General features: G+C 41.3%; 2 protein-coding genes across 3 annotated transcripts in view; one reads left to right on the forward strand and one right to left on the reverse strand.

The window, feature by feature from the left end:
* The first annotated feature begins 892 nt into the window (after positions 1-892).
* LOC123512812 (F-box only protein 32-like) lies at positions 893-16,732 on the forward strand. The gene is made up of 7 exons (XM_045269402.1): positions 893-1,088; positions 3,317-3,434; positions 4,206-4,355; positions 7,738-7,947; positions 8,448-8,540; positions 8,908-9,077; positions 9,823-16,732. Exons 1-7 carry the CDS (start codon positions 982-984, stop codon positions 10,094-10,096), a joined length of 1,122 nt encoding a protein of 373 aa, XP_045125337.1. The 5' UTR covers positions 893-981; the 3' UTR covers positions 10,097-16,732.
* A 111-nt stretch (positions 16,733-16,843) lies between these two features.
* Positions 16,844-25,286, reverse strand: part of LOC123512810 (CDP-diacylglycerol--glycerol-3-phosphate 3-phosphatidyltransferase, mitochondrial-like) — a 9,174-nt gene continuing 731 nt past the window's right edge. The window contains exons 1-9 of one of the 2 annotated variants that reach the window (XM_045269400.1): positions 25,248-25,286; positions 24,691-24,940; positions 23,884-24,006; positions 21,860-22,003; positions 20,819-20,946; positions 19,726-19,906; positions 19,014-19,352; positions 18,502-18,727; positions 16,844-17,745 (exon numbers count right to left, since the gene is read on the reverse strand). The exon at positions 25,248-25,286 is cut by the window's right edge and continues 58 nt beyond it. In XM_045269400.1, coding sequence (XP_045125335.1) covers positions 17,543-17,745; positions 18,502-18,727; positions 19,014-19,352; positions 19,726-19,906; positions 20,819-20,946; positions 21,860-22,003; positions 23,884-24,006; positions 24,691-24,940; positions 25,248-25,270 — 1,617 coding nt within the window. In that variant the 5' untranslated portion in view covers positions 25,271-25,286 and the 3' untranslated portion in view covers positions 16,844-17,542. The remainder of the gene's footprint in view (positions 17,746-18,501; positions 18,728-19,013; positions 19,353-19,725; positions 19,907-20,818; positions 20,947-21,859; positions 22,004-23,883; positions 24,007-24,690; positions 24,941-25,247) is intronic. The other variant, XM_045269401.1, reaches the window with a different exon arrangement.

Raw genomic sequence — 25,286 nt, forward strand, 5'->3', positions numbered from 1 at the left:
TGAAAGAAACTGGAAAGACACGAGACAAAAAAAAAAAAAAAAAAAAATCCTTGGCCAGAGAGAGAGAGAGAGAGAGAGAGTGGATGAAAGAGGTATGAGAATTGGGGATGGGGAGACGGGACAGAGAGAGGGGAGGGGGATGTAAATGTGGCGAGGATCACAGGAAGGCGGAACGTCATAGGCAGCTTTACTCAATGACAGCTGCCATGAGAAAAAAAAGATAACATGTATCACTTTTGTGTGAATTGTAGTAGGGAAACTGTTTCGGCAAGTAGAGAGCTGACTGTAAGTACGTAATTGAGTTTGTTTGCACATTATCTTTCACATGTTTTGTATTTTCCTTAATTTTCTATTATTTTTCATATCGATTTGACAAGGAAATAATTCAAGAAGCTCCCCCAGTGGTTGATGATATTGAGAATCATTCCCATAAACATGAACACCAAACGTCGAACTCCGGAACGAAAGATAAACAAAAAACAGCTGATGACAACCATCCTTTCCTCTTTCCCTTTTTCTTTTTCCTATTTTTAGCACGTTTTTGAAGTTAGTTCTTAAAGGAGGTGAGTTAATGTAACCTCCTAAGACTTAAAATTGCTAAAGATACCTAGAAAATATTGGTAATATCTTAAAATATTGCATATAAGCAAAAACTCAACAGCTGATCGTCTCTTCCATCCGTCTCTTTATTTTTTTGGTACGTATCATAGTGTTTTTACCGTAACACCTTAAGGGTATGAGACTGTAGGACCCATAAGGTGTCTTTTATATTAAAAACTACTTATATAACCTATAGGAACATTGTGAAAAGGCAGTAATCACGAAAACCAAAGGAAAGGAATCATACGGCTGGCTATCACCAACCCGTCTCCATTCGCCATCCTTCCTCTCTCCTCGATCCCTCAGTAATGGTCGAAACGCTGAGAGGGGAGGACGTGCTCTTCGCTCCTCCTCCTCCACCGTAATAACCCTTCTTTCACCATGCCTATATATTCTAAGGACTGGAGGGACCCTGGCGACCGATGGGTAAAGACCAATGGCGGCTGGGAGAAAGAGAAAATAGCTGGCGGTCTCAATTTTTCAGACAAGTAAGGCATATTTGTAAATTCCCATTAATTCCTTTGTTTGGGTTGACCTTGTTTAACCCCGGTTTTTTACTCCCAGGCCACGTGTCACTTTAATTACGGGTCATGACCAGGTGGAGGGATGACCGGGCTTGGTGGTGAGCTCGTTGTGGGTTCAAATTAATGGTGATTTAAGGGGAAAAAAGATGAAAAGAGTGGTGTGCGTTTGGCTGCGTATGTGAAGGGGATGGGAGGGAGGGAGGAGACGGGAAGGAAAGGAACTGGATGGGAGGGGAGGCGGGGGAGGAGGTTGCAAGGTAAATTTGTGGGGCAACTATTATTATTATTATTATTATTATTATTATTGTTGTTATTATTGTTACCTTATGTTTGTTTTAGAGAAGGGAGATATGGCGAATTTCTGGGAGTACTAAAATATTATAAGTTATTGATACCTGTAAATGCTTGTTCCATTGTAATTATTAGAAAAAGAAAAGTAAGATGAACAAATAAAGACGATTATGAATGAACTGAATTATAATTACTACTTTAAGTTGCTTATTATCTTGTTTGCTGAGAGAGAGAGAGAGAGAGAGAGAGAGAGAGAGAGAGAGAGAGAGAGAGAGAATGGGGAAGGGGTAAGGACAGGGTGATTGCTTGCTACCTTGTGCCTTTTAATTGGCGGTTAAAGGTTGTTAGTGCTAAATAACCTCGTACATTTGGCTTTTGCTGATATGTATTTATTTATTTTAGTCTGTATATATTTTGTTTTCGTGTATTTTGTCATCAATGTAATGAAGAGCTGAGGAGTGGCCCTGGTAAGCGGCATGTAACTATGTATGTTTGTATGTTTGTTCGTTTACACATACTATTGTATTTTTTGAGAAACTATAGTTGAATGATTTAGAGAGAGAGAGAGAAAGAATTTTGCGTTTTTTTTTCTTGTAGACAAGGCACTACGCAATTTAAGGTTCTCTTTGCGTTATCTGTGTGTGTGTGTGTGTGTGTGTGTGTGTGTGTGTGTGTGTTTGCAACCATACATGCGGTCATCTTTAGTCAGCTCCTGCACACAAACACACACACACACACCACGAATCCTGACCTACTTTTAGAAAGGACTCGGCCTGCCTCTCCCTCTTCTATTAGATAAGGCCCGTGTGTGTGTGTGTCTAGTTTCATTTTTTCTCCTCCTCCTCCTCCTCCTCCTCCTCCTCATCATTATTATTCTCCCCCTGAATCTTTCTATTCTTCCTTCTTTCCTCATCTCTTTCCTGTAACTTCCTTCCCTTCCTTCCTCTCCTCCTCCTCTGATCCCTTCCTTTCCTTCCTCGTTCCTCCTCCACCTGTCCTCTCTGACCCCTCCTCCTCCTCCTCCGCCGCTGCGTTGCCATGACAATGATCAGCTGAGAGACGCCAGATCAACACACACACACACACACACACACACGGCCATGAAATGATAACAATAGTAGACTTTAAATCTTTACTATGTTGTTATTGCTGATGGTGTTGCTGTTGTTGTTCTTGTTGTTAGTTCGTAAACATAACACCCGGTGATTGTATGTTAATTAGTGTTCTTACCTGTGTTATTAATGATGTTGATTTAATTACTACTACTACTACTACTACTACTACTACTTTCTTCGTTTTACTTATTTTCTTGAAACTTTTTTCTTAGAGAGAGAGAGAGAGAGAGAGAGAGAGAGGGGTAAGCAGGAAGTGAAGGGGAGAGATTTGAAGAGAGGGAGAGAGGAGGAAACAGAGGAGATATTGTGAGAGTTGGAGGGAAAGAAATATATTTGTGAGACATTTTGGAGAGAGAGAGAGAGAGAGAGAGAGAGAGAGCAAAATTAAAGATTCATCTCTTGCATGAATGTATTGCAAGGATTTGTGTATCTCTCTCTCTCTCTCTCTCTCTCTCTCTGTATCCTTTCATTCCACAGTCAATATCCTTTAAATGTATCTTTTAATCCCTTCAGAAAAACCTCTCTGAAACCTTGAATTCTTATGAAATGCCTCTTAAATCTTTCTAATCTCATAAGGAAAAAAAAAAAACTTCTTGATCCTTTAAAGTCTTACTAAATACTTTTTGAATCCCTCTTCTAATCTTTTTAAAGCATCCAAAACAACCTCAATCCTTCAAATCCTATACATCATCCCTTTAACCAACCTTCTGAACCTGTAAATCCACAAAACAACCCAAATCTTTCTAAATCCCTCTTATAATGGAATCCAACTCTCTTCCCATACAGTTTAGAGGATCCTGAATCTGATGGCCCCGACCCGCTGTCCCTCCTTACCCGCCGGGGCAGTCGGGGGGAGTTAGTGCCACAACCCCATTGCAGAATTTACACCAGGAATACAAAAGAGGTAATTAGTGCATGTGTGTGTGTGTGTGTGTGTGTGTGTGTGTGTGTGTGTGTGTGTGTGTGTGTGTGTTTCTTTATATGTGTAATTTTCTTTTTTCTTGTTCTATTTTTGTTTAATTTCTATTTTTTCTTGATATTTTGTTATAGTTTTCTGAATGGATAAATGAATGAGTGAATAAAAACTTGACATAATGCAAATGAATGAACGAGTGAAGAGAGGAAAATATGAATGAATAAATAAATGCATGAAGGAAGGTATGAATGAATGATAAAGCGGATGGATAAAGGGATGAATAAGTAAAAGGATGGAAGGAAGGAAGATATAAATTAATTAGTGAATGAATGGACAGATGAATAAATGAATGAAAAAAGGAAGGAAGATACGGATCAGTACATGAATGAGTGAAAGAAGGAAGGAAGGAGCTTTTAGATGAATGAATGGGTGAATGGATAGATGAATAGATAAATAAAGATAGAAAGAAAGGAAAAAAATTGATGAACAAACAAGTAAAACACCAAATGGACTAATCACACGCAAATATTTCTCAAAATAAAAGTAAAGAAACAAAAAAAAAATAGAAATTAAACAAGAATCACACACACACACACACACACACACACACACACAAATGTAGATATGGAGACAGGTCACTGAGCCCCACTCGAACCCTGTAACACACACACACACACACACACACACACACACACACACACACACACCAAAAAAACATTGCAAAACCCCTTAATTAACATCTTGCCCATTAATTAACAGGTGGCTGGATTCAACGGGCTGGGCGAAACACTCATGAAACTGGACTTTATCAATGCGGTGAGGGACATTCGACGTTTCCGGTACATCTGCAAACTTCTGGACCTCCTCATTACTCAGAAGCTGTCTACCCTCTCTGGTGGTGCGCAGAAGGTGTGTGTGTGTGTGTGTGTCTTGCTGGTGAACCTTAAAGAAATGAGGTAGGAGCTGGGAAGTGTTGCTTGGTGTGGTAGTGTTGTAGTGTGTGTTAGGGTAAAAGGTGTTAGGTTAGGTGTTTAACCCCTTCAGTACCGGGACACATTTTTACCTTGAGATTTGTGTACGATTTGATAATTGTGTTGACATTAGGAAGATGCTATAGAGGTCAGAAGATTAATGGTCAATCTCTTCATTATTTTGATTCTCCACACAAATTTCTAAATCTGTATAAGATAACCAATAGTAACCAGAATGAATACAAAAACACAATGGTAATCAAGGGGTTTAAGTGGTGGTGTGGTGTGGTATAGAGGTGGTGGTGGTGGTAGTTGTAGTGGTTGTATTTCTATCTTATTTCATTCTCATCACATCACCTTGACCAGCATCTGTCATAGTAAGGATGATTATTGTGGTGATGGTGATGGTGGTGATGGTGATGGGTAAACTTTAAAGAATAGTTGGGAGGAGGTGGGAAGTGTTGCTAGATACTGTGGGGTGTGTTATAGTATTGTGGGGTGTTCTAAAGAAGATGCTGGAGTGGTTAAGTGTGATACGTTCGTGCCTCAGTTTTACGGATCCCCATTTAACGGATTTCGGAAGCTATGGACAAATTCTGGAGATTCCGATTTAATTTGAAAGTCCCGTGCACTACGGAGACAAAGTCTGTTGGTTCCAAAATTGACTGCTAGTTGGCAGGCAGTCGCCTTGTTTACACGTGTCTCAGGACGTGCATCGCATTCCTCCATATTTTTTTTTCCCTTTTTTCGTGTTGTGCTTGAATTCTTGTACCAGTGATACAAATTCATTCACCATGCCGTCTAGAGCTTCAGTAGAAAGAAAGAAAAGGGTTAATTTAACCGTGGCACAGAAACTCGAGTTGATAAGAAAGTTCACACATCGTCAAGGCTGTGTGTGAACAGTATGGCATAAAAAAACAAACTGTTTCAGATATCCGTAGGGCTAAGGCCAAGCTAACTGAGTATGCTGTGAAGTATTCTGTTGATGGTTATGCAAGTATGAGTGGTTCTGTAGCACCCCGCAAGCATATGAAGATTGATAGTCAGAAGCAGTTAGATGAAGCTGTGTACAAGTGGTATGTGCAGCAGAAGGCTTGTGGGAACAAGGTCACTTCTGGAACAATACGTAATGTGTGTGAACAGCTCAGTAAGCATTTAGGTATTCAGTTCAGTGCTAGTGATGGTTGGTTATGGCGTTTCAGAAACAGGTATGGATTGCGTGATTCGGTGGTGAGGGGTGAAGCTGGCAGTGCAGATACGGTCGGTGCCAAGGTCTACCGGGTCAAGCTTAATGAGTTGATTAAGGACGAAGGCCTTCTTATGTCCCAAGTGTACAACGCAGATGAAACAGGCTTATTTTGGCGCTCACTACCCAAGAATACTCAGGCACGGAAGGATGAAGAAGTTATGAGATGGAAGAAGATGTGTAAGGAGAGGATTTTGGCGCTTTGTTACGCTAACGCTGACGGTATGCACCAACACAAGCTGGTGATTGTTGGTAAGTCTGCTCGTACCCGTGCATTGAAAGATCACATGCACACCTTACCAGTCCACTATTACCACTCCAGAAAAGCTTGGTTTAATGTTTCAATTTTCTCTGACTGGTTTTTTAAGCATTTTGTACCAGAAGTACGACGGTACCAGGAGGATGTCTTGAAGTTTCACCCTGACGACGTAAGAGCTCCTCTTCTGCTAGATAATGCGCCTGCTCACCCTAGTGCTGACAAGCTTGTAAGTGCTGATGGCAAAATATGTGTCTTGTATTTGCCTGCCAACACCACATCACTCATCCAACCAATGGACCAAGGTGTCATCAGTGCGGTGAAAAGGAGATACCAAAGACGCTACTTAGATGAGGTTATGGTGGTAATCGAGACTGAGGAAGACAAACAAAATGACACCAGGGGCCTGCGCACACGAGAGAACATCAAGAGTTATACAATCAAGTCTGCAATTTTTAACTTTGCTAATTCGTGGAAAGACTTGAAAATTTCTACCTTAGCAAACAGCTGGAAGAAACTTCTACAGAACGCTGAACCTGATTACGACTTTGAGGGATTTGAAGCTGGCGATTTCCACCGTGTTCTACAGCGTGCAGATGAAAAAGACGTAACATTGGAAGATGTTCTAGAATGGCTGGATGAGAATGATGCTGATCCAGGATACCAAATATTCTCAGATGAGGAGATTGCTGCTGAGGTGACCGGTACCCATGAGAGCAGCAGCAGTGACGACGAAGACGAGATGCTGGTAACACTGCCAAGACTGTTGGAGGTGAGGAGCTGTATGGACACTGTGCTACAGTTTGTGGAATTTACCAAGAGCAGAGATCTGAGTCTTCACTAGAGTAACCTAAGATTGTTTAGAGAGGCCGTAATTAAGGAACAATATCAAAGTGGTAAACAGTTAAAATTAGACACATTTTTCAAACCAGTAACTCTGCGCTTACCTCAGGCACCAAGGTTACCAACCAGTCCACCATCACCACAACCCTCCACCTCACGTACAGGTACTAACACCCCACCAGCACAGCACCAGCGCAGTAGTATTTCAGGTACAGATTCATTGGAGCTGCAAAGCTCCAGTGACTCAGAATAAATTTCTGAGGGCCCCACTATACGATCACGGCAGATCCCAGCATACCAACAGCACAACGCCTCTTCACCATCAATGTTAAGTCTAATTTTGTTTATTAAAAATGATGAATTTACTTTATTATGTTGTTTATTTACAGTGTATAGGTATTTTACAGTGCCAGATTGGATGGTGTGCTTGATTAAAAGTACAGTTCTTTCTCTTTCGTAATGTTATTGTTTATATCGGCCACTGTTTGTATACCTACGGACAATCGGAACTATCGGACTGGTCTTCCCCCTTTTTGTCCGTAAAACCGAGGCATGAGTTTATTGTGGTGTAGCAGTTGTTTTTTCATCTACTACCTTATTTCATTGGTATTTTGTCATCTCGGGTAGCATCTGTCATGGAGGAAATATTTATTGTGGTGATAATTTTTCCATCATCTCATTTCATCCCTGTTCACATACAAAACCAGATCAAAATAAGATCTACATATAAAAAAAAAAAAGTCACAATAGATAAGAAAAAAAACAAATTTAACTAGAAAAATACATTACTTCTAAGAATCAACAATATTACACTCCTTCTGATCACCCAGCCAGCACTGTCACAGCTTCTCTCACCCAACAGTCATATCAGAAAAAAAAAAACCCATATCTAACCAAAAAATACACTAATACTAATTTCATACCCCCTCTGATCATCGCCCACACAACACCTTCACAGCCCCTCTCACCTGACAGATGCTGTTTGGAATGCTGGAGGAGGTGGCCCATGAAGTGACAAGAAGCCAGCAGAACGTCCACCTCCTTCAGCACCTTCTGCAGGAGTTACGCAAAAGATTGGAGGACTACCTGTGGGGAAACAAACTTGGCTCTACAATACTCTGGGAACAACACTCTCGGAAGTTCAGGAACATTAATGCTATAGCCACTACTATACAGATTAGGGAGGTGAGTTTGATCGAGTGTTTCTAGTGTCTGTGTTCTTATTTAGCTCATGTTTGTGTGAGTATTGGAATATGTGTATATGTATGTGTGTCTGTGTGTGTCTCAGAAACAGTAGTGCTATAGCTGCTTCAGTACAGATTACAAAGGTGAGCTTTGCTGTTTGTTTCTGTATTTTTTTTTTTTTTGTGTGTGTGTGTGTGTGTGTGTGTGTGTGTGTGTGTGTGTGTGTGTGTGTGTGTTAGAGGAACAGTAATGCAATACAGATCATGGGTGAGTTTTAGTAGGTATTCTTTGAGTTTATTTTCATCTATTACTTTGGCTAAGATTTGCATTATAATTTCTCATGTTTTTCATCTATTTTGAGGTTTTAGGGTTATATTTTTGGTTGAGATTGAGTAGATGGTTACAATTTCATCTTTTTCTCACCTGTTTTAAGTTTTAGAAATGGTAATAGTCATAATTTCACCTGTTTCTCTCATTTGTTACCCTTGCCCTCCTTGCAGCCAGGTGACGACATCCACCCGACACTGCAGGAGGTGCCGGAGGAATGCATAAGAGAAATCCTGAGGAGACTAGACAACCACAATGACATCAGAGTAAGTGTCGTGTGTGTAGAGATGAGATAAAAGATGATGTTGACTAATAGAAGTAGACTAAGCCATGATCAGAACAACTACAGATAAAATAAGGAAATCCAATGAGAAAAACACACATTCACATATCAAATTAAACCAGTGAAGTCACTTGAGGGAAAACAAAAACAAGGCAACAGATTAAAAAAAAAAACATTCTTATCTCAAAAAAGGAAATAGTCACTAGGAAAAAAGTCATAAGAAAAACCGGACCTAATAAATAAAATAAGCACACACACACACACACACACACACACACACACACACACACACACACACACACACACACACACACACACACACCATTAAGTAACAGTGATCCTTTCCTCAGAGTGCAGGTGAGGCGTACAGTGTGATGGCGAAGGTAAGCAAGGAGAAGAGCATATGGAGGCAGCTGTGTCGCTTCCATTGGACCCCGGCACAGATAGAATACATTATACAGCTGCATCGAGAACTCAGGGTACAGAAGAATTGGCAACAGGTGTATGACAGATTGAGGAGGTGAGTTGAGATGTGTTGGAAGATTGATGAGATGAATTGAGGTATCTAGCATGCTTTTGGTTCATATTTAATGTCTCAAGAGGCTGTAGTGTAGGTCAAGTAATCTCCAAAGGTGTTTTCATGGTTTTACAGACAGTTGAGGTGTGTGAATGGCTGAGGAATTTATTTATTTTTCTATTTTTTTATGTTATGGCCTATAGCACCTGTAGGCATACTTTAAGAGTATTGGAAGTGCTGTTAAGCTTCCACCCATTAGTGGCGCAGGCAATTTTATCTATAGTGGTACCCATATTAGGGCCCATATCACCATCCAAGTGCATCTTTGGTGTAACCACCTAGAACCAGGGTATCATGGTGACATGTAGGCAACTTTAATCCACTTGGCAAATGGCATAGCTTCAAAGTGGTATGTGGTGGGATTCGAACCTACGCATGGACATCTGCCCAATCCCACGCTCACCACCTTATCCATCTAGAATGTTTTCAGTTCATATATTTGTGTAACATTTCATCAATTCTAAAAACATCAACATAACTACCAACATTTCAGAACTTATCACCATTTTTTAAAACACCTCTAGACCCCAACAAAATTACCAAACGCACACAAACACATCACCACCAATTCTGAAACACCAAGTGTTAACACATCACCACTTCTGGAACACCTCCAAACACATACAAACCATTCTCACTCACTCCCAGCACACACAGACCATTCTAAACCCACCCTGGCGACCCACAGAACCTACGGACTGCGAGAGGAATACCCAGAAAAGCTGTGTCTGTGTCGAAACTGCAGCTGCATGTTTTGGGAATCTTACGGCCACCCCTGCAGGAACGACCAGATGTATGCTGCAGCCTCTGATGATGAACAGCAGCAGGAGCAACAGCAACACCAACAGCAGGAGGAGGAGCAGCAGCAGCAGCAAGAACAGCAGCTAGAGGAAGTGAAACCACCTGATATTATCTACGTGACAATTACACCTCAGCAGTTTCTTAAATATTTTCATCTTTAGTTGTGTTTGAGAGAGAGAGAGAGAGAGAGAGAGAGAGAGAGAGAGAGATGTATTTGTGAGGAAGAGTGTGTGTATCTTTCAATACATATGAGAAAAGGAGAAAGTGTGTGTGTGTGTGTGTGTGTGTGTGTGTTTGTGTTTGTGTTTGTGTGTGTGTGTGTGTGTGTGTGTGTGCGCGTGCGCACGCACACACGTATAGACTCTTGCACTGATAAGAAAATGCAGGATTCTCTTTCTCCTCATCTTGTGATACAAATGGCAATCTAGCTATTTGACATTGATTTAATTCCTTTGAGCATCTTTTTTTTACATTTGTCATACTTGAGATTGGTTTGTGAAGGCAGAACATCTCAAGTTTATTCCAGGAACTTTACCCATCCCAGATATTAAGTGGGTAATGGAGTGAACAGTCAATCTTATGGTGTGTGGTAGGGAAAGGAAGTCAGTCTTGTGGTGTGTGGCAGGGAAAGGAACAATCAGTCAGTTTGTGGTGTGTGGCAGAGAAAAGTCAGTCTTATGGTGTGTGGCAGGGAAAAGAAGTCAGTCTTGTGGTGTGTGGCAGGTGGTGACAACAATCAGTCTTGTGCTGTGTGGCTGTGGTGATTAGTCAGTCTTGTGGTGTGTGGCAGGTGGTGACATCAGTCAGTCTTGTGCTGTTTGGCTGTGGTGATTAGTCAGTCTTGTGGTGTATGGCAGGGAAAAGAACAGTCAGTCAGTCTTGTGGTGTGTGGCAGGGTGGTGAACAGTCAGTCTTTTAGTGTGTGGCAGGAAAGGTGTTTGTGCAGGATTTCTGAGGTAACAAATTTGGTTTCTCTTCCTTGTTACTGGATGTGATGATAAGTGAAATTATTGTATGTGGTTGTTCTTGATTGATAGGAAAGGTGTTTGTGTGGGATTTCTGAAGTATACATGCTTGGCTTTTCTTCCTTATTAGTGATGGAAATGTAATGAAAATGTGAAATGTTTCTTTGTGGTGCTTTTAGGAGCACATTCCATAATTTTTCCTTGTTTGCGGCTGAAAATGTGATGAAGAGAAGGTGAAATGGTTCTTTGTGATGTTTTTGAAAGTGCGTTCATTGTTTGCTGCTGGAAACAAGGTGAAATGATTTTTTTTTTATGGTATTTTTAGAAGTGCGTGTCATTTTTATTGTTTGCTGCTGGAAATATGATAAAAGATGCTGGAATAGCTTTTTTTTTATGTAAGAGAAAAACCAGCCAATAGCAACATAAAAATGAAAAAAAGGCCCACTTAGTTGCCAGTCCTCTTGCAGGTCTGAGTGTGTTAGAAAAAAAAAGGGGGGGATAAATATCTAGAAACCTTCCTCTCAAATGAAGTAAGTCATAGGAAGTAGGAAATACAGAAGCAGGTTGGGGGGTTCCAGAGTTTACCAGAGAAAGGTATGAATGATTGAGAGTACTGGTTAACTCTTGCATTAGAGTTGGACTGAGTAGGGATGAGAGGAAAAACAAGGTCTTGTGCAGTGAGGCCACAGGAGGAGAGGCATGCAGTTACCAAGAGCAGTAGAGCAGTCAACATGAAGATAGCAGTAGAAGATTGCAAGAGATGTAACATTCTGGCGGTGAGAGTAGATGCCTTGGAACGTTTAACGTTATATTAAGTTTCCAGTTTAGATTGTAAAGGCCCATACACATGATTGAGCATTGCCCAGCGGGCATTCGCTAAATGCCCGTCACTTGGGTAAATTAGGCAGGCAAACAATTGGATTGCCCATGCTTCATCGACATCACCAGACAATGCCTGGTGCCTGGGGGTTTGCTGGTGGGTATGGTATGACAGCTCTGCCAGACAAATGAAAGTGATCCCGGGACCTTGGTGCGGAGGGCCGCCACCCCGGTCTCATGAAAATGGAGAGGATGCTGCGACCTCTCGTGGACTCTTCTCCCCTGGTAGCTCGAGAAGGTCTGGAGACATGACAGACACGTAGGACTTTTGTCTCCATTAGGAGCTGCCATCGTGGATGCTAAAATGGGCAACCACAAAATAACCGCTTGGCAATAATATCGGCAGCGATGCCCAGAGAACAAGTTCAAAGAAGAACTCTGGGGGAGGGAAAGTGTTGGCCGGAGGTTAATTCCTGTATCGTCGATTACAGGATTTAATCCCCGTTGTCCGGCAGGAGGCCACGAGGAGGCCCTTTCCCTTCAACTAGCTTGGAAAAACAGCACCTTCACAATTTGCGTGTGTGCTCGGCTAGTTACTGTCCACCAGTTATTCTTGCGAGACACCATTGTGATCATACTGCACCACCAATCCGCTAGCTGCCGACCCTCGTGTGTGACTGGCACCAACCACCACTCCAGTGTGTACAACAAAACACAGCCTTTGCCTGGTAGACAGGCAGTGCCTGCTGGGCAATGCTTGACTCTGTGTATGGGCCTTAAGTAAAGAACAGACTGAGGATATTCAGTGTAGAAGAGGGGGACAGTTGAGTGTCGTTGAAGAAGAGAGGATGGTTGTCTGGAAGGTTGTATCGAGTTGATAGATTGAGGGATTGAATTTTTAAGGCTTTGAACACTACTAATGGTCCGTCCACACTAGCAGGCAGTGCACGCGGGCAGAAGCGAAGCGTTTGCCCGGCAACATTTTCTCTGCCTTTGCCCGGCTGCAGACAAGCAAATTGCTTGTTTGTAGACGAGCGATTTCACCGGGCACTGCTCGCCAGGCCCTGCAGTGTGCCACTGCCAGACATACGAGGTTACAATGTTGGCTCTATGTCCATGACTGCCAGTTTGCCAGTCTTTACACCATTTCTTTTTCTCCACTTTCTCCTTTTTCTTTTTCTGGGTCAGCAAAAGTATAACTGAGCACAATAACAGCTTTTTGCAGTCCTTGGTTCTCATGCTGTCATACTGCAGTCTTAATCAGATACACGGATCTGCTGCCTGGTTGTACGGGTGCTCGCCTCTGACTGAAACAGGCAAGTGTTGATGTGTGGACGTCGGTTTCTGTGAGCACAGCGGGCTCTGCCTGTCACGGGCAAAGCCCGCCATGCTTTGCCTGCTAGTGTGGACGGATCATAAGTTTTCTTTACTGCAATAAAAAATCTTAGAAAGGTCAGAAGTCAGGCATTCTGTGGCATTCCTGCAGAAGTTTGGTTTAGAAGATTATTGATGAATGATAGAAAGAGGGTGGGTGAAAGGACAGAGGCTTGAGGAACACCACTGTCAATAGCTTTAGGAGAAGAACAATGGCTGTCTACCACAGCAGCAATAGAACAACTGGAGAGAAATCTTGATATAAAGTTGGAGAGGATAGAAACCATAGAAGGTTGGTTTTGAGATCAAAGCTTTGTGGTAGACCGTATCAAAAACTTTTGATATGTCTTAATATAACGGCAAAAGTTTCACCAAAGTCTCTAAAAGAGGTGTGACCAAGACTCTGTAAGTAAAGTCAGAGATCACCAGTATAACTGGTGATCAGGTAGTTTCTAAAGTGATTGATGATTAACAATCTTCCTATTGAGGATAGATTCAAAGACTTTAGACAAACAAGCTATAGGGGGGTAGTTTGAGGGATTTAGGCAATGTTTCTAAATGATTTTAATATTTTGTAAGGAAAGGATTTTAATTTTGCGATTTTCTTGAAATTTTCATCAGTCTCTCTCTCGCCTGAAAATATGAAGAGTAAATGGCTTTTTGAAAAAGTTGGTAAATGGCTTTAATACTTCATAAGAAGGGAGAGATATGAGAACATGAAAGAACATGTTTTTAATCATTCTCTAAAACTTGCATTATTATTAAGTGAAAAATGAGTGAATGACTTATAAAAAGGTTGGTAAAAGGCTTTAATATTTCTCAAGAAATAATATGTAAATATAAACAAGAAAACATATTTTCTGAAACTTGCAATGTTACTAGTATATTTGTCACCTGAAGAGAAGAGAAGTGATATCTGAGTGAACAGCTTCGGATGTTTTGACAGAACTGGGATTGAAACCAAATAAGCAACCATCCTTTTATTTTTTTTTTCTTTTAATTAATCTTTATTTTGAGTGATGACCAGACATGATATTATTGTTGATATTTTACTTTACTTTATCAGTAACTGCCTACACCAGAATGCTTTTAATTTTGTTACTAATATTATAACTTGGATAATTCCAGGATCAGTGTGGTTAAAAAGTTGGATTGCTTCAGGATCAGTTTGAATGAAAGTCAGATAATTTCAAGATGAGTTCAGATAAAAGTGGATATTTTCAGGATCAGTTCAAACAAAAGTTGGATAGTTTCAGAATCAGTTTGGGTAATAGTTGGATATTTTCAGGATTAGTTTGGATAAAAGTCAGATATTCTCAGGATCAGGATAAAAGTTGGATATTTTCAGGATCATTTGGATAAAACTTGGATAATTTCAGGATCAATTTGGATAAAAGCTAGTATTTCAGGATTGGATAATTTCAGGATCAATTTGGATAAAAGCTAGATGATTTCAGGATTGTTTGGATAATTTCAGGATAAATTTGGATAAAAAGTTAGATAATTTTAGAATTGGTCTAACAGGATAATTTCAGAACAAGTGAGTGTACGGGACAAGTTGAGGATTCACCTAACACATAATGGCTTACTAACGCTGGACTGCCATGGCGGGTGTCCGCTGCACTACTCACTAGATAAGTTAAGTTAGTCCTTTAGTTAGACATTCAGTAAGTTATTGATGACACAACAGGTTTTTTTTATAGTGATGTGCATTGCTGTTTTATATTTTTGATAAGGTGTTTAGGTTAGCCAGCATTTACTTTTCTTCCTATGTTTAAGTCTGGTTTGGTTAGGCTAGCATACCCTAACCTAACCAAGAGTGAGAGAGAGAAAGATAACTTACACATTCCTCTCAGTAAAAAGCTTTAAATACTCGATATAATCTAGTTATTATATATTGCAAGCTAATAACTTTTCTCCTTAATAGATAAGAGATGGTGTCAGTGTTAAGGCCCTTCCACATGACGGGCAACTATACGGCGGGCACTCTGATTTGCCCGCAATTCTCTCGCTTTGAAACAGTGTTACCAGACCAAACAGTTCAATTAAGGTAGGCAGTAGGCATAAGCAGGCAAATGTATGACGTGGGTCAGACACCGGGAATAGGGTAATCAGAGCTGTGGCAGGCAATGTTGGCCAGTGGGGTGTTTAGTACAACATGGGACGTAAAAATTGTAGCCGGACAAGTAAAGCTAAACACACAGCTTTGTGTACAATAATTATTGCTGTGTGCAAGAAGAAAAAGGGCAGGATAGACATGTAGACTTCCATCTAGTCTACAATTGATACAGATACCGACGAAGGCCACAGTGTTGACTTGTAACATCGTGTGTCTGGCAATGTGATTCCTTGTCAGGCACCCATCCAGTGCCTCAACAACGGGCGTGGGCACTTCAACGGTTTGCTTGTGGTTTCCTCGTCTATGATGTCATCTACACTCATGATCGGCACACATACGAGTACCACAGAGAATTGGTAACAGTGTCTGCCCGCCGTGCATTTGCCTGTCGTGTGGAAGGGTCTTAGGCAGCTGAGACTGGGTGATGGTGGTGGTTGTGTGTAGAGTTTATCAAGGCACTCAGTGTGATATGGTGATGCATGTCCCTTCCCCTTGCCTCCCTCCACGCCAGGCCCTTCATTCACGTACAAAATACTGTCAAACGCTTAACGTAAACATCCGCCTAACCATTTCTTTTGAGCTTGTCAATCCTGCGTCAAGTGGCACTGGTGACGGCAGCTTGGTTGTGCCGCTGAAGGGTCATGTTCTGTCCAGTTATAATGTGTTTTTGTTCTCTTAAGCCATCCAGTTTGTGGATTAATTCCAAGACGCTTTTCTTGCTGTTGGACTAACTGTTGGTCACATCAACGAAATCACCTTGGCCATCTTGCCTTACACACTGAGACGTTGATGTGTGCGTCTGCGTGTGCATGTGTGTGTGTGCGAGACCTGGGCAGAGTGGTGAGGCTCAGTGCACTTAACAACACTTAACGAGGTGGGCATTACCTATAGTTAGTCTTATTACCTGGTTGGTCTCAGTGGTGTTTACCTGGTTGGTCTCTCATAGCGGGCATTACCTAGCTGGTCTCTTAAGTTCAGTGATAGTTTTATAATGAATCTAATTTTTTTTCCTATCAAGTGTTATTAGGAGTAGAATGTAAAATCTACTACAGTATTTTCTAGTCAAATTGTTTCTCTGGTGACGAGAAAATTTATTGTGAAAAAGAAAGTCTTATATGAAATGCAAAGCAAGATGTTAAAATATATAGATGAATATATATGTATACAAATTATTTTATCTGATCACACAAGTTTTCAAGGGCCTTGTAAAAAAGAAATTGCAATAAAGTCTTAGTAATAAGTTGAATGTTGGACAGATAAATAGACAGTCGAGTTATTTTGCAAGCGTCGTAGTGTTACTTGTGAACCGAATCCAATGCCTTCCCGTAACTGTGTTCTCTGACTACAAAACCATTCAGGTGTTTGGCAAAGGAATTATATTTTGTAACAGCTGAGGCTATGCAACAATCTTTTTATGAAATGTATGAAGAGAGAAAATTATTACTACAACCTACTGTGATTATTTTGAATGTGACATGGTGAACTCACTTTTCTGTACAGTAAACTATATTGTAAAAGATCTTGTGGCTTTTATTTCCAGCAGAGGAGTGTTCGGCTGAGGGACGAGAGCAGGACAGGACTGGACTGGACAGCACAGGACAGGACTCTGGACTGAAGGACGACACTTCAAGACTGTTTGTACACTTTTATTTATCAATATTTTCACTATTTTTCCTAGTACTCAGTCACTCTATAATACTTTGGACTTACTAACAGACCTGTCACTTCTCACTATAAATCTCTGCACTTATTAACAGACTAACAAGACTAATAATTTTAAATAGATTTTTAGTCAGCTGCCAAAGAAAAATATTTGTAACATTAACATGATTTTCCTTCAGCCATACATACATATAAATATAACAACTAAACTTTTTTTCGTATTCTGTGTAACGATACATCTTGCAACTTTAAAATCTCAAGCTTTTTTGCAATCCTCAAATATTTTCAATCTTTCCATTAAATAATAACTTCACTTGGTCTTTTCTCTAAGTAATATACATAACCTTTACTCTTTTCCCTAAACATCTTAAAATCTGCCTCATCCCCACCCTAAATCCTTTCTCATCCTCTCTTAAATATCTTGGAGTCTTGCTCATACTTCACCATACTAAACATCCATGCACACAAAACAGATCAACATATTGACATTTTTGCAGCACTTGAGCAATGAACACACTAAGAAGGACTTAAACAACAACACCCCTGGTGAGGTACCACTCATTCTTGTTTATCCCACGAGCACTGTTCCTGTTCCATAAACACACAAATAAATAAAACCTACCCCTCTTTTTACAGCACTTGGCGACAACTCCTTTTTTCCAGCACCATCAGAAGAACACCTTGATGATTGGCATAACACAGCGCACCCACAGGGGAACAGAACGCCCTGGGGAGGTGAATGTGCTGTCTGTGACCTCTGTGCCACAGTCATAAAGGCGGCTGTGTTCCTTGTGCAATGCCTCTCTCAGTGCTGTATTCTGCGTCACCACCACCACCTGTGTTTCCAAGTCCCGTTGTACTGATCGCCAGCCTAGGGGAGGGAAGGTGGTGAGCGGGTGAAGGTATGGTGGATGTAATAGTACAGGAGGAATGTTGGTGGTGGTAGCTGGTTAAAAGGAAGGTGGAGAAGTGTTGGTAATGGATGCTGGTTGTGTTTGTGGATAGAAAGGACTTCCTAATGACAGGAAAATGGTATTGTTTAGGTGATAAGAGGCGCTCTCTCTCGCTCTCAGCCTACAGACCCACAGTATGTTTATGAACCCCAGTCACTCACCACAGCCACACCATATTACACACACACACTACACAGTATATGTTTATGAATTGCGATTGCTCATCACATTTTCTCTAAACCATCCACATTCTTCACTTCCATCACATTTTCTCTAAACCATCCACATTCTTCACTTCCATCACATTTTCTCTAAACCATCCACATTCTTCACTTCCATTTCACAGCAACTCCTACACCACCACCACCACCACCACTGCTTCTATTCTAGCCTTATTCCTTCATTTTGGTTTCATTCCTTCTTCAGTCTTCAAATTAACATCCACCACCACCACCTCTTCTTTAAATAACGTGTTCTATTTATTACCTACAACTTCACACGCCCTCTTTCTTCTAAACAGTAAAATCATTCTCTCCTAGCCTCAATTAAGATGCAAACACATATATACAGTCTCTAATATTCCTTCATAATATTATTCTGCCTGTAACATCCTCCATCACTTAATACACAATCCTTCTGCCTCTTAACATCCACCACCACTAGCAGGCACTCACCAAAGTTTGGGGAGCCCACCATGGTGAGTACTGGCCAGGTCTGTCCCGGCCTGGAGTACCACAGACCCTTGGCGTGGAAGGTCCAGCCCTTCCTCCGGTACTCATGCAGGCTTATCCGGTGCTCCTGCTCTCCATCCTTCACCCGCCCAAAGAACAGTTTAGCCAGCTGGGTGTAGGCGGCTGGGATGGCCCCCGCGAACCCCCCAGCACCCAGGAATCCGTTGGCCTGTGGGGTGGAAGGTGTTGGGTGGTGATTCATTTAGTGTTCATTTTGTAGCCAAACTCTGAAATCTGTAATGAGTATATAATCTTTAAGACTTACTGTATTGCAAATTCAAGCCAATATACTGTAAAATTCAACTAATCAATAACTTACATCCATCTTTAGGAGTCTGTAAAGGATAAGGTTCAAAATATCCTTTCTTATCCTACTTACTTTTACACAAAGAATGAAGTGTACATAATATCCTACACAATAAAACAAACCTCCTACCAAATCTCCAATTCCTAACCTCGGGGTGGGCCATAAGGATGCTGTAGGAAGCCCTTGACTGGCCCAGGACACACTTCATGTACTCCTCAGTCAGGTTGAAATACCCCGAGGCCAGGTGGATACGGGAGCCCTCCTCGGCACTGCTCAAGAACCGCTTGGTCACATAGCCGTCGTTGGTGATGCCGAAGGGACCCATCTGTAGTGTAGGAAAGACCAGGGTGTCCAGGGAGGTGCTGGAGAAGGAGGGGTTGCTTGTGTTCCCTATGTGTCTCAGTCTCTCTGGTGTTCTGTCACATTCTGCCCTCCACAGCTCCTGCACTGCCTCCCTCATGGCACCGCAGTACTCCTCCAAGTCACCCTGAGGAGGAACATGTGTGTTAATCAAGTGTACATGTCTGAGAAGGAAAATGTCATGCTATACTATGAAGTTGTGTTAAATAGATCTAGAAAAAGAAAATTGTTAGACGACCTCAAGGAAAAAAACTGGCATCTTGAAAAGTGTATTACTAATTTTTTACTTGAATAAACATATCTTTGCATTACTACTTTGAGTCACCTTGCAGTAAATTATAGACACACACACACATTATGTTCCCCATTATTATGTATGTTTACGAATCACAAGTCACTCACCACATTCCCACACCATATTACACACACACACACAGTACATTTACAAACCCCAGTCACTCACCACAGCCCTGCACCATATTACACACACAGGCACTTACCAGGTAGGGATGGACAGAGGTACCAGCCGGCATTGAGGTGGAGTCATCGGTGGCCAGCTGGGGACAGAAGCGACTCACTGTTGCAATGAGGTTGTGGTAGAAGGCAGCCAGCGCTGGACACTCCTCAAACACCATGTAGCGGTCCTGGCGGTTGGTGAAGTAGTCATTGCTGAGGTTGGCCCTGGAATGTGTTAAAGAAGTGAGGAGATGCATAAATAAAATAGCTTAGACATGTAGGAAAAAAAAAGACCATGAACAGATTGAAAGACGGAGATACAACGAGATCGAGTTATGGAAGTGAGAAGTTACATAAAGATAGTTTAGTCATGTAGGAAGAGAAGACTAGGAATGGATTGAAAGACTGAAGAGATAGAATGAGATGTAGTTATGGACGTGAAACTAGACTAGAAACTGATTAAATAACTGAGAAAACTAGAGTGATTGAGGAGACAGGATGAGATGGAGTCATGGAAGTGATAAGTAAATAGATGAGATGGCAAGATGAAAGTGAGAAAATAAGTAAATAAAATAGCTTAGGCACGTTAGAAGACAAGATTATGAACAGACTGAAGACAGAGAAAAACAGAATCATTGACACCAACCACAAAAACTCACTTAAACAACAAATCAGACACTCCATACCACACTCAAACATACCATATTAGACACTCCACACCTACATAAACTCAAAACACCACACTAGACATTCCACACCTACACACACACACACACACACACCACACCAGACATTCCACACCTACACACTCAAAACACCACATTAGACATTCCACACCTACACACACCACACTAGACATTCCACACCTACACACATTCAAAACACCACACTAGACACTCCACACTTAACACACTCAACACACACTCAAAACACCACCTTGGACACTCCACACTCAAACACACCACACCTACTCTCACTCAAACACTACATTACACAACACTCAATAACACCAAAACTCACTTAAACACCACACTAAGCAACTCAATCCTTCCACACCATACCCACATACCCCACACTCCCTCTGTACCACACCCACACACACACTCCCTCCACACCACACACCAGTCAGCACCTCACCCTGAAATGAGGAGAGAGTCATCAAACACATAGAGCTTCATGTGCTGCAGGCCAATTGTCTCATTCCAGCGCTGTGGGATGAGGCGACGCAGCAACCCTCGCAGGTTTGGAGTGTGGTACAGTGACACCTGATGGATGAGACAAACAGATGATGCAGGAGGAATGAGGAGATAAAAACAGAATGGAAAAAAAAAAGATGGTGCAGGTGGAAAGGGTGATAAAAATAAGTGATACAGGTGGAAGAGGTGATTAAAAAATAAAGGGGGATAAAAACAAGTAATACAGGTGGAAAGGATGATTAAAAAATGGTGCTGAAGGTGGAATGAAGAAAAAAAAGTGATGCAGGTGGGTATAAAACAAAACAAAACAAAACAGGTGGAACAGGGGATGAAAACAGGTGGATAAGGTGGAAGAGGAGATAAAAGTGGTGCAGGTCGAAGGTGGGTATAAAAACAGATGGTGCAGGTGGAAGAAGAGATAACAGGTGGTGCAGATGGAAAGGTGATAAAAATAAGTGGAAGGATTTAATCTTTAATACCATGACACATTTTTCATCTTCATTCTGATTACTATTTGGTGATTTTATACAGCTTCAGAAACTTGTGTGGGGGATTAATATAGTGAAGACAGTAGCCATTAATTTTCTGATGTCCATAGACCATTCCTAATGTTAATAAAATCATAGCCAAATCTAAAGGTGAAAATGTGTTCCAATATTGAAGGGATGAATGACTCAACACAAACTGATTACTGAGTTCATTCCATTCATTCACCACTATCAGGGAACCAATTCCTTCCCGTCTCTTTCAAACATAACTGTCTCAAAATTAAACCCCATTATTTCAAGAACGAATTCTTTTCTATCTCTTTCAGATCTAACTTTCTCAAACTTGAACCTATATCTAAAAAAACAATTCCTTCCTGTCACTTTCAAGTCTACCTTTCTCCAACTTAAACTCACTATTTCAAGAACCAATGCCTTCCAATCTCCTTCAAACTACAAGCTTAAACTATCACTTCTGTATTATTACTGATCCTTACTGAGCAGGAGTGAGGGTACTGGGCTAGGAGGGGATGCAGCATGGACCGGGAGCTGTGTTGGCCACGAGAGCCTCTAGTGTGGTCCAGCAGCCAGTGAACCTGCAAGCCATCCACTGCCGCCACCCGCTGCCCAACCACTGACACCTGCCGGGAAAAAGGCAGGCAAAAGAAAAGGATAAAGAGACAAGCAAATGACAAAAAGACAAGCTAGAGATACAGAGACAGACGAAAGACAGACAGGCAGGAGAAAAAGGGCCAAGAAAAAGATAGACCTGATAAAAAAGGGTGGGCTTCAGCCTCCTAAAATCTAATAGCTTCCTAATATCTTCTTCAGACCAGTCTTGATGATACCTACACATCTCTTCCCAGTAACCCCATAACTTAACAAGATCTCAGTCAAGTCTGTTGCTGGAGTAGGTCCTGTGACTAGACTATCACTTAAGCCAAGCTCTCGTTCACTGGCCTCTACAGGGCAATCGTATACTACTATTAAAGAGTAGTTCCACTCTCCTTCTTTACTCCTCTATGAGGTAAAAAATGGCAGGGGCTATTACATATTTCTGGTGACTCAACCTTATCTATGAGTCCTATTGGCTCCTGATACTGAATAACCTTTGAATACTGAAAACAATACTCAGGATCTTTTATAAACTTCCTTTGCAACCTTCTCAAGCACCACAAAGCTAACTTAAAATTAATAAGCAACAGTCGTTTTTTGACATTCCAAGGTAAATTTACTGTATACATGTTTTCTTCTGAGGAATATTTTACTGTACCCTCAAAGTGACGTAACACCTCTTTGTATATATTACTTATTTCTTCAGGTATTATGTCTACATGCTCTCACTCCCAGAGAGCATTTAAATCTTTAATCTCAGGGGGACTCTTCACCACTTCTTTACCAAGCTACACCTCTACTGGGTTTATTATTATTTTAAGGATAGTTACTGCCTCCACATTGGCTCCATCATCAGGTGCATAAAAGTGACCACTCAAGGCATAACCATACATGGTGAGTAACAATACTAGTTATTCCCTTTCCTAAGATATCCCTTACATATACTGTCATAATAATGATTAGCACTATGAACAAGATTATTTCCCTTTTCTTTTATCTTGGGGTCTGCTAGTTTATAACCTTTGTTCATCAACCAATCATGTACTCCACCCAAACACACAGGACTTTTATAAATGGAGAATTGATCTACTACTACTGCATTTAAGGTCCTTCTTGCCATATGCTTAAGGTTCAGTGCTATAACTTGTCAACTTCCTACTCTTTCCTTTCACTACTTCCTGTGAATCCCTGTAGCTGCAACTGAACTGGTCCTACAACTCAATGCTTCAAACTGGCCAAGCAGGATCTTATTACAAATGATCTCTCGCGACAGTGGTCTAACAGTACTTGAGTCCTTGTGACTTTATTCTCAGTTGTGTGTATTGGCATTTGTACAGTTGGCAAAACTAAAGTGGTCTTGCTAGACACTGATGTCAGAGTAGTGGAGGTTTCTTGGGGCCCTTCATTTTCAACTCTTTGACTTGAGTGCCCATACTGAGTGCTTCCTTTGACAATATCTACATGGCCTTATTTTAGGGTTATTACAGCACTTTTTCCCATACATAAATGTAATCATTTGGCTTAACTCATTTTTATCTGCACGCCACATCAGCAGCCTTCCCAGATTTGATCTCACTATACTTATATCCTGGTCACAGCACCAAGGCTCCAGTAAGAGCTCTACTAGTGGTAGCGTCGAGTGTTTCAGAGTGTCAGTCTTACAGTTTCACTTGTCCACCTAACTTCTAAAGCCTATACAAAAGATGCACCACATGTGCCGCGATCTTTAACAAGTGCAAGTTACCCCAATAGTGTATTATCTAAAAACTAATGACCCATGCTTTGGTATATACAAAACAGACTATCATACTATTCATTAATTATGATACAAGAGAGATAGAGAGATAAGGACATAGAGACAAGGAACCAACAAAGAAATAGAGACAGAGACAACACAGCCCCTCACCAATCTCTCCTCCAGCTTGCCAGTGCCGAGGTAAAGAGATGATATACTGATCCTCTTCCTTGCTCCTCCAGCCTTGTCCAGCAGCTCTTGGTAAAACTCCCTTGGGTCTACAATTACTCGAACCTGTTGGGAGAAACACACGAACACCACCAGTACATAAAGAGGCTCATAAGAATCACAAGGTCTTTGTAGCCCTAACAATATCAACAACTAAACATAAAAATAAGTACTACAATTGTACCTTTTTAATACCATATAACTGTATGTTGTGGCACTCTACTGTCTACTCACTGTACCTTATGTTTATCAAGCTTTTATTCTTGGGCCCAGCTGTTATCGACTCAGTGATGCTTTTGAAAAGTAACACATCGCACCAGAAATAGCTAGATTAGTTTTAGATTTAAATTAGATAAGGTTAGGTTAGGTAAGTTTAGTTTTGTTGAGGTTTGGTTAGGTTGGGTTGGGTTAGTTTAGATTTAGGTGGTTAGGTTAAGTTTGGGGTTAGTCTATGCTAAGTTAGTTTAATTAAGGTTACATTAGGATAGGATAGGATAGGACAGGATAAGATAAGATAAGATAAGATAGGATAGGATAGGATAGGATAAGTTAGGTTAGGTTAGGATAGGATAAGTTAGGTTAGGTTAGGATAGGATATGTTAGGTTAGGTTAGTTGAGGAAACCGGAAGACTTAAACTTTCGCTTCCTAAAACAAGCCTACGGGAAACAGACAGACAGACAAAATACACTAATTACACCTCTAAGAACACAATAGCACTACCTGACATGACCTGACCTGACCTCACTCACCTTGGAGCCACTGATGGGGAAGGCCGGGCAGTGCTGATAGAGCCACTGGAAGCTTCTTGGCAGGATCTGTGAGGGCGTGCCTGGTGAGGGGGTGGAGGGCATGGCTGGCGTGGCGGCGGGGGGGTCACCAGGCGCCGGGCCCATGGTGCGAGTCTCTGCTGCCGCCCCTGCCGCTGCCACCGCCGAAGATGCCGCGCGATGGTGCCACAAGAAGCACAGTGTCTGCCTCGCCCGCGGCACCACACACCGCCTGAGAGAGAGAGAGAGAGAGAGAGAGAGAGAGAGAGAGAGAGAGAGAGAGAGAGAGAGAGAGGAGTTTTTGGCTTAGGTTAAAAATATTATTACATAGTTTCGCGGTTGTTAGCAGTGGTTCACATACTTCAACTCCCTACAAAGCGATGAAAAAAACAAAATGGATAAAATTCAATAAAACAATAAAATAAAATAAAATAAAATAAAACTATCTCTAAAATAGCAGTAATTCCTAATGATTCTCACCAACACATCAAAGAAACACATCACACAGCAATACAACGAGATGCAACACTCATACGTACGTTAAGACACTACTTCTAGTCATGGAAGTCAACACACAC

This window comes from Portunus trituberculatus, chromosome 34 (genome assembly GCF_017591435.1).
Source record: "Portunus trituberculatus isolate SZX2019 chromosome 34, ASM1759143v1, whole genome shotgun sequence".
Classification (NCBI taxonomy): Eukaryota; Metazoa; Arthropoda; class Malacostraca; order Decapoda; family Portunidae; genus Portunus; species Portunus trituberculatus.